The 10686-nt window shown below is 36.9% G+C and overlaps 1 protein-coding gene across 3 annotated transcripts in view; it reads right to left on the reverse strand.

Annotated features, from left to right (window-relative positions):
- The window catches only part of LOC127881628 (MAM and LDL-receptor class A domain-containing protein 1-like), a 29018-nt gene extending 26175 nt beyond the window's left edge, over nucleotides 1-2843 (reverse strand). Inside the window, exon 1 of one of the 3 annotated variants that reach the window (XM_052429701.1) lies at nucleotides 2720-2843. Coding sequence is in view for 1 of the 3 variants with exons in the window: in XM_052429699.1 (XP_052285659.1) it covers nucleotides 1920-1955 (36 nt within the window). In the remaining 2 variants the exon portion in view is untranslated. Of the gene's footprint in view, nucleotides 1-1919; nucleotides 1971-2492; nucleotides 2654-2719 lie in introns of those variants that run through there. The other 2 variants (XM_052429700.1, XM_052429699.1) reach the window with 2 other exon arrangements.
- Nucleotides 2844-10686: the final 7843 nt, after the last annotated feature.

Genomic DNA, 10686 nt, shown 5'->3' on the forward strand with positions numbered 1-10686 from the left:
ATCCTTGAGTTATCATCCGGAAACTATCCGGTGGACGGACATACGGACCAATATGTGCAAAACAATATACTCCCTCTTCTTCGAAGGGGGCCATAATAATACACTATAACAGTTTGATATACTGTAAATAATGCAACTACACATCCAAGTAGTGAGTCCATCAAACTATTGCAACCGAAACACCTGGTATGCCATGGCACCAGCCGAAGTCAAATGCCTTCTGACTTAGTGCATTTTACTATTTATAACATCAACATCAGTTACATTTACATGTTTACATTTGTATGTGTTTGAAAAAATATATAATCTTAAATGACATCTTCGGACCATGCATGTCCTAGATTTCAAAATCCAGGCCCTGGTCTGACACATTGGTAACATTAACGTTAAACTGTAACCAGGCTTCTGAATTTAATAAGCCAGGTCACAGGAAAAGGGCAGTCTAATTAGCATCCAACTAAACTATTTGTCTTTGTCAGAAAACCGCTCTTAAGCAAACAGCTTTCAAGCAACTGCAGGCTGATCTGGATCTAAACTGGCCACAATCGCCTTAATGTCTCTTTTACTGTGATAAAGTTCATTTAACTTTAAAGGGATCTTTTCATGTTTTGGTAAATTGACAAAATGAAAAAAAAGTTGTATCGGATTCGCAAAATTTCGTTTTAGTTATGTTATTTGTGAGGAAACAGTTATTTGTGAGAAAACAGTATTACTGAACATTTACCATGGTCTAATATAGCAATATATGCATCTTTTAACGATTTAAACAATTATAAAGCGTTGCGACGCGAAACGATTGAATAATTTGGAGAGTTCTGTTGTTGTCGTTTAATTCTGAGAAACTACGAAGATTGCTTATATTAGGTATAAAATACGTCAACCATCCATGACAGAATAGTCGAGCAGGCTAATGCGTTTTTACTCCAGGACTTAGGGGGTCACTGGTTCGAGCCCTGCTGCGGGCTACTTTTTTTAGAATTTTATTTAGGATTTTTAACTGGAGCTTTTAAGATCCAATGTTAACATTTATCAATATAATGCATTTAATGATTAACTTCAGAACATGCCAAAATCTGTGAAAAGGCCCCTTTAACATGATATCTACTCCTATAAATATGAGGTCGATATGCATGGACTAAACGGTGTGTTACGTCTAATTATTTGGACTATAATGATATCAACTACTTAAACAGAAAGAAGAAAGAATTCATACAAACCAGTAATTTGAGTAAAGAGTTTGTAATCAATGTTGTATTTCAGGACAGCTTAGTGATATGCAAATCCCATATGACGTTTTGATATCGGGTATCATAGCCATCCGATAAGTCGCAAAATGCTCGAATAAAAATTATATAGCAAAATGTGACTTAAATTGATAACTAAAAATACCAGTATCATCAGTATGCCAGTTTTGCCTTGTCAAGCTGTCGATATCCAAAAAATTGCTTCATTCACATCGAATATATCCTTCGAATTCAATTTATTGTTGCATTAATAAATAGCGAAACAAGCCGATTTAAGCTGTAAGAAAGTTTTGACACTAGTGTTATCAAGTCTCTCATGGGCGAAGCCATTGTTGTAGAAAGTGATTCATTCACATCGAATATATGCTTCAAATTCCATCCATTGTTGTCATTAGCGGAGATTTGGTGAATAAAAAATTCATATATCATAAATGACAGCTTCTAAATAGCGAAACAAGCCAATTTATGATGTAAGAAAGTTTTGACACGAGACTCTCATGGGGGCGGCCATTGTTGAATGTTGAAACACGAACGACAACTCTGCTAGGAGAATGTTATCAATGAAAATCAACGAGGTCGAGGTATTTCGATTAGAAAAACTGAGTTATCTCAATCGGACTGGCTCGGTCTTTTACATAGGTCGCCATTGTGAAGAATTTTTTGATGGTATCATACCTTAGACGATGCTGAAACAGCATCGTCACAAATCATTCGTATAATACTGCAAGGTGACCATTTGCGATACAATGCGAGGCAGGGCAAAAACTGTAAAAAAACAAAAATACTTATGAATTGAGTTGGGGCGACACTTTCAAACATCCAATCCAAATAACAGCAATTGAGATTAAAACCGATTTTGGGATACTCAATGTTCAATTTTGACCCAGATGTATCCACAAATAAGTGGATACTATAGAAAACTCAAAGTATCCCCTTAACATCACAATTTAAATCAAACTGCAGAAAAGAGATCACTGGTACGTATCCATTAAATTATAATTAAATACTTGTAAAAGTAATGCAAGAGATTTGCATTACCTACATATAACGCTTTAACTATACACGTGACATGTTTTCGTGATCATAACTTTAGTCCTGAATAGTTATTTTAGAATATGTGACCCTAACAACCGACGGACAATTCATTACTTAGACATAAGTATTCGCAAATATAGCAGTATCTCATGAAAATAAGTTACACTTTTTACATTATTTAAATCAGGTGACTATAAAAGAATATAATCTTACTTTGTTGTTTTTATCCCAATCTGGGCTTTCGTGTAAGAATTGCCGTCCAAGTTTATTCTGCAAAAAATCTTTTGCAATGGCGGTTATCTTAACTGAGAGTGTCCTAGTTCCAAATACTCAACACTCGTCATTTTTTGTTAAAAATCTTTCCCAATTGGGTCTGTAATGTCTACACTTCAAAAAACATGTTACGAGAAGTAAATGTTTTAAGTTATATAATATCTTACTTTATATTTTGATAATTATCCCGGATAACAAAGTTATGTTCATTTTGTTATAATAACGAATTTATTGGCCGTTACAATTCATTACAACCTTTGCACACATTTTAAAACTTGCCTCCGAAGAGATAAGCAAATCGTGACAGACATGTTTGAAAATTGAAACAATTTTACAACGTTCTTTGGATTGCAACAAAACATGTTGAGATTAAAAACGTTAACTGTAACGGAGCGGGATAATTATGACGACTAAAATATTTTTTATACAGAGTCATAAAGGGTATTACAATACGCGTTTACATCAATATTTATGTTTGTATTATTTATCTCAACTACCAGACATCGTGTAGGATACAACACAGGGAAACTCCATTTGAATGTAGTAAATTTGGGTAACGTATTCAAGGAAAATATGTACAATGTATATGGCAATCAGGACAACTATTCCCTAACTGGTTTCTTAGTAAATACAGCACATTGGTCGCGTGAACAGCACATACTTGAATGCCGTTTTCCACTTAATCACATGACGTAAGCAATCGGAATGTATTACAGTCACGAGCTACATTAAAGATCGTTGATTGTGTTCAGAGATAACAACCGAGTTTTACTCGTCGCATTGCCCGTGTGAGAATGTGCGTGTGTCCTAGAAGCACTGGTGTTCGCTTATGACCGAATGTAAACCTGTCTAATGCATATGCAAAAAAGTCGCCCTGGCGGAGTGGATATGATGTCCGCTTGGCGACCGGGAAATCACGGGTATATCCCCACTGCTGGAGCGTTTATCATATCCCCTCCAACAGACGTCAAGTACTGGATCCATCCAGGAAACAGACGCGATAGTGTTTCAATAAGCCTGAGGCTCTCCATGCAATCGAGCTAAAATAAAAAGCTTTAAACTAATGCATATACATCGTATAATCTTACTTCTATTGAATAAGAAGATAGAGATATTTCCTGTAAACTGAACACAGTGTGAGCAAGCAGTTCGAAAGACAAACTTTGCACCAAAAAAGAGCACGTTGGCAGTTATTAATTATATTTCGTGCATGGATTGAAGCGTTGTATTTTTCCATTTCAAACACGCCGATGAGTTATGTTCATTGCCGGTGTATAGTTTCGTGAAAATGTGCCACACCCCAAAATTGACAATCTTAGAATCAGATGACAATAATCTAGCGTAAACCTGTTCAGCGCAAAACATGTCTATCCTTTGTGCATATTTACTCCTATGCGTTGATGCAGATGACTTCGAAATGGTATTGAGATGCGAATGCTTTTGATAGTGACGGTACCTGGACAATTTGTTTAGAAACCTCTGTAAACGATTAAATGACAAATTTATTTGCATTGTCCTTTGGTTATGAAGTGGCATAGACATAAGGATACACATACACTTTTAACATTGATGAGTACGATCTGATTCGGAAGTTATATAAGCTGCTAAAATTATATGCGAATTTAGTTTTTAATACGCAGAGGTGGACGTGCGAATGATAATTACAGGGTTTTACTATAGCCATATATGGCCATATTAAGAAAAAGATGGCCTGAATTATCCAAAGTTGCTCACCTGAGATACAAAGGAACTGACCTGTTCTGTGCAGCCCATTGTATCATTTGAACAAATGTTCTGACCAAGTTTCATGAAAAGAGAACTATAAATGTAACTTTTAGATTGCTAAAAAGGTTTTACTATATTCATATAAGGATAAATTCTCCGCCACCGGGCGGCCATATTTTTCAACAGACTGGAACCATTTTCGAACTCATCCGAGATATTATTAAAACAAGTGTTCTGACCAAGTTTCATGAAGATTGGACAATAAATTCGACTTTAAGAGTGTTAATAAATTTTGACAATAGCCATAAACGGAAAAGCGCAAGGCCCTCTCCCGGCAAGGTATTTTAACCAACCTAATTTTTTTTTCGAACTTGTCAAAGATATGGTTGGGACAAATCATCTGACCAAGTTTCATTAAGATCGGACAATACATGTGGCTTATAGAGTATAAACAAGGTTGTACTATAGCCTAATATAGCCGTATTAGGACAAATGCCCCGCCTTGTGACGGCCATGTTTTTGAAGCAACTGAAACCATTTTTGAACTGATCGAAGATATCAAGAGAACAAATCGTCTGCCCAAGTTTAATGATGATCAGACAATGAATGTGGTCTCTTGAGTGTTAACAAGATTTTACTAAAGCCATATAAGAAAAAGACTTTACCACCAGGTAGCCATGTTTTTCAACCAAGCTGAACCATTTCTGAACTCGTCCAAGATATCATTGGCACAAATCTTCTAATTAAAATTTCATAGGGGGGGGGGCGGGGCATTTTTCTTATATGGCTTTAGTAAAACATTGTTTACACTTTAAAAGTCACATTTATAGTCTAACCTTCATGAAATTTGGTAAAAACATTGGTTCTAATCAAATCTTGGATCAGATCCCACCCCCTGGCAGCAATGTTTTTCAACAAACCTCAACCATTTTCGAACTCTGGTGTTAAAAAGTCAAATGTTGACGCCGCATAACGCACAACAGACAAAAGGCTCTCACAAAAGCTCACCATGAGCACATTGTGAGCTAAAAAGTGTGAATTGGTTTAGTCACCAATGTGATCCGACATAAATACTATTAAAAACGTCGACATTTTAAATAAACAAATTTACGAACAAAGGTTAGTTTACCAGTATGATTCGGGAACAAAATTTTGTTTTCACAGATTTTCATACACAAACTCACAAAACCCACCCATCAGTCAAATGTCCGAGCAAATTTTCCGGTAAATCTATTAACTGCATTGAGTCTTAACCGCTTACATTTTATTACGAGCAAAATATGTAAAACGCCGATATACAATAACAGGGGAATGCTTCGAGCAAAAGAAAACACCTTTGTCGCTCGATGCTCCAGTTTATTGCCGATAACGATTCTTGTCAATACAATATCATCATTTACATAAAGATGAGTATGTTAACATATCACAATAACTTTTATATGAATCCGTGTCGGTATAACGTAAATAATCACGTATGATAATACACATGAGAATATAACACACACAAATATTAGATAGGTGCAACATCATTTCACTCAAAAATATGACATTGCCAATATATATTGTAATGGACAATGGCTATACTTTCATTGGACAGGCTTAAATAACATATGTATAATGCTATCTAACCTTTTTAATGTTAAATAGTTACTAAAGGTAATACCAATTAATTACGATACTAAAGTACATAAACCTGTACACGTGCGTCAAACAAATGAAAAGTTTCAGATAATATATATATATATATGGTATATACTTGATCTAGTTAGTCTAGTTATAGTAAGTTTATCTCAGTATTCCATATTTTGTGGGCTTTGTTATTCTGCATAAATCTTAAGTCTTATTTCGAGTACTTGTGGAGAAAGTTACACGCAATAACTGTGGTTCGGATGTCAAATAAAAATTCTGAGTCCTTCTGGTATGTCTAGCATACGATATTGATGGAAAATACCTAATAAGTGCCTTTGGAAATGCTAAATGTCTTTGCTTCTTGAAATTGCAAATAGTAATTGAAAAAAATAACAGTGAAATGCTACTACATGTATATTCTCTAGACAGATTCGCGTAAGATGTAATTCCTGTTTCATTTAAGCTATCAAGACGCTAATGGGACGCGCAATTTCTCTTAAACGCTTCTTAAAGACACGTCATCATGCGTTCGCACAAGGTGCAGTTGTTTAGAGGCAGCGATGTTTTGTGATATAAGAAACACTTTTCAGTGGGACCAAGGGGTAATATTGGAGATTGAAGACGACCTGGGGAGAAGTTGTACCCCAAAGACAGCCAAATGCCAAAACACGCTCCGACTACGACGCTGCTGTAGAGGCCCTTCAGGGTGGTGCACCTGACGAATATTGACAAGAGGAACACGGCAGCCATTGGTCCGCTTACCGCCCCAAGTATGCTGTCGGCAATCTGACCCATCGGACCTTGTACTTTGCTGATCATTATGGCGATTCCAATGCAAACCACTCGGCGAAGACGACGATCAATTTTGAAAGTTGCGTTAGCGTCTTTTCGGATGCTTTCTTAAACCGCGGTCTGATAAAGTCCTCGGAAGTGACAGCTGAAATAGAGCTGAGCAACGAGGAGATGGTACTCAGCGACGCACTGCACAGCGCGGAAAGGTACAGTCCAGTTATACCGGGAACGCCAGCAAACAAATCTGTCACAAGATAGGGTATAATTTGGTTCGGGTTTGATATCTGTTGCGACGCAATAGGATCGCAGCCTTTCTGTGAAAAGTATGCATACGCAACAAGACCTTCGCACGTGACGAGAATCTGCAATATCACAAAACATGGAATCGACATGGCCGCCACCTTTTTTGCATCAACTATAGAGCGAGTGGAGTTAAGACGCTGTACTATTTGAGGACTTAAGGAGTTGCCTAAGCATATCCAGCCGTAACCTATTGCAAGCGTCCATAATGTGTGCCTCTTGTACGGGTTAGGATCGAAGTCGAATATCTGTAATCTACCCGTTGATCTGTTGATCTCAATCACTTCAGACACGCCTCCATAGCGAATACAGCCGCATATGAGAATGGCAAATATGATACCTATCTGATAACGCCTTGGACTACGTCTGTTACCACGACCGCTTTAATTCCGCCTAGTGACGTGTACACGACCGCTATCGACGTCAACACAATGACGTATATCCACGCGGAAACGCCAGTCACCCCCTCCATACCCGTCCCGGCGCCGAATGTGACTATACCCGCGTATAGAAGACTTCCGACGTTACCTAACCACATGGCCATCTGTCGGACTTGCTGGGACTCGTGGCGCATCTGAAGGTACTCGTAGACGCTTGTGATTTGTAGAGGATAGAACAATGGAATCGTTACGAAGAACATCGTTAGGCATCCGACTATCAGCCCGAGGTTCTGCATCCAGTAATAAGAGCCGTACATGTAGATTTCGCTCAGGTACCCCAGGTAGAATATGGAAGACTCAAATGTCACCACTAACGTAACCGCAACTTGCCGCCCCCTCGGTGGTACCGGAAGGACGTGGATTCATGCCGGCTCTCCTTCACCACGTACACAATACCAACAACCAGGGACGCCAGTATGCCGCCACACAGAACAGCGACAGCTGCGGGACTCAAATAGTTATCCATATTCCTTTGCAGACCTTGTTTGACATTAAATCGAGACGTTGTGAAACGATATTCATAAGAGCAATATTTATACATATGCTCAGGCACGGAAAACGCATGTAGTTAGGCCATACAAATTTAATTCCATTTTTCGCGTTCATTAGAATTTTCGAAATCTTGTAAACAGGCAGAAAAAGCTTAAACACATTTTTTTACACAACTTGTTCTTGGCAGTGGTACAAGGTATAAATATAAAACTACCAAAAGCCATCTTCATCGGTTGATAAATTTCTTAAATAAGGTATTAACACTCTTTTGTGAAAAATAACAACAACAACGTCAATATTCAAGATCATGTTCATTGTTCTATATGCATTCAGAAATGCATTAATTTCAATTGTAAACGCAGTAAATTAAACATATGCTATAGGCGATGGACAAAGCATATTCCACGGTATTACTTTCAGCTTCCATTTGGATCTACGTAAGGCGTCGGAGCACTAAAACAATCATTTATATTTTTTTCTTCTATAAACACACGGCCGTTGTAGGCATATGGGTTGTTTACGCTTTATTACATAAATTTCAAACAATGTCAAAAATGTTCTTGTAAGACATGCGATTACCTGCGATTATGAAGGCAAAATACGCATTATTATATGATTGCAAATAATTTTCCTTTAGCCCAAATATAGTTTATATATATAACATTAGTCCGTTAGGTGTGTTTTAGTCAGGATTAAGTCAGGATTTTATCCGTTTCAAAAAGGCATTGCGTTTGGTAATACCAATCATTACGTATTTATCAATTGTACCACAGACTTTTGGTTTAGACGTCCTTTTTATACTCATGCAATGGCAAAAACAATAACTGTAAACGGACCTTTCAATCAGTATCTATCACCTTATAAACAGCGATATTAGATGAAAATGTAACCACTGGACGTATTTTAAGATTCTAAAAACAAGTATTGTTACTGAATATTTGGCCTTGATCTTCATTGTTTCTTGAAACTATAGAGCTGTTGCTCGAAGTAACATCATATTAATTGCAACAAATAATTATATCATCAATTGCGACATATATTACAACACAAGTTCATATATGTAAAGAATATAATTCTAAAAAACAGTCATGCCGTCTTTCACGCCGCTATGTTCGAACTGCGTTTGGGTGTACAAACTGCTTAAGGACTATCCGGGTAAATGCCGAGTGCATAAGTTACATATTTTATATGCATTGTCACGTCTTTGTTCATATTAAATGCATAACCGCGAAGCTTGTTATTTATATATGTACCTTTTGAGTCAAAACAAATATTTGCATACAGTGACTTTGAAGCTGGTCATGTGTAAGTTTGCTTAATGTTGGCTCAGCGTCCGATCGGTCCCATTTAGCCTGCACAACCTAATTTTGTTAAATTAGTTAATATATTTTTATTCACCGAAGATAAAAACAACATAAACTATCATATCGGTTCATGTCTAAAACATGTTCTTAAAAACAAGTGTATCCACTTAACAGAACTGACCATTGGGTCACTGTCTTTCAACGTTGTTGAAAGCGTTAAAGACCGCTTTAATAAATGTAAGACAAACTTTTTTTTTAAATCTGAAAATTCACAGCTTAGAAACTAATTGATTTTGTTCAAATTATGTCAAAATGTGTCATTATTAGCAATATAACTGTACAGTTGTAACTTAAACTGAGCACATATTGCTGACGGAAAGCTTTTGGGATACCGTGATGTCCTTCGTCCATCCGTCCGGCACGGTGCGTTTACTTTTTCTTCAAACGACTGAACAACTTGGCCAAAGGTGATGAAACTTTGCAAAAATGTTCCGTGTCTGAAGCTCTTATAGAATTGTTCAAAGAATTGTATTACGTGCATTTACCTGGTTAACATGGCAACTGAAAGGGTCTAGTTTTCTTTATGTGTATATAGAGCAAACTCTTAAACCGCCATACTTTGATGAGGGTTTTTTGTTGGTTTAAAAACATTTTATACTGGTGTTGTACCAAGGGTGTTCACGTCATGCTTATGTGGGATTATTTGGCTCCCCTTGTGGAAGACTTGTTTTGTGTATATGTCTTTATAATGTCTCACTAAGTGGAAACTTTTACCCAAAAATGTCTTGTTATCTGAAAACGCCACATTAAGAGGTTTGGTATTTGTTAGGTTACGTCGTATGGTGATTATCTACCAAGAGTGTTCAAGTATTTTGAGTATGGTCAACATTAAGCTTTCCTCGGGTTGTGGTGGGCAAAGGTTTAATAATGACTTATGTAGTATAATAACTAAAGAAAAATACTTTTTTCAACTGCAAAACAAACACCTTTGAAATGTGATAAAGTGGTATCACTTTAATTGGCGTTGTAAAAAATTCTCGAACTTTCAATGGTCAAAATGTTCGAGCTTATTTTAATTCGCGCAAAGTCAATTTTGAAAAAGAATGTTTAACAAAAAAGCCGTCTATTAATGCATGTTATGCTTGACCTTGCGGAAAGCCGTTGCCTTTATATCATCACTCGGTGCAAACTGAAATACCTTGACAAATTGACAATGAAGAGCTTGAAAAAATCTTGGTTGCTTTTTTTATTTGAAAATGGTAAAATATTTTTAAAATGTACTAAACTTTAAATAATTACCCGTAGGGGGGTCATTAATGTTCGTCTGGGTCTCCGTCAGCTTGTACACGGCATTTTCCTGCCAGTTCCATATCTTATGAAATTTGCCTCTTTAAAATGTTTAGGCCAGACAAGAGACGATTGCCAGAAGGTCACACACATACTTTAAGGTCA

Source organism: Dreissena polymorpha, chromosome 5, assembly GCF_020536995.1.
Source record: "Dreissena polymorpha isolate Duluth1 chromosome 5, UMN_Dpol_1.0, whole genome shotgun sequence".
Classification (NCBI taxonomy): Eukaryota; Metazoa; Mollusca; class Bivalvia; order Myida; family Dreissenidae; genus Dreissena; species Dreissena polymorpha.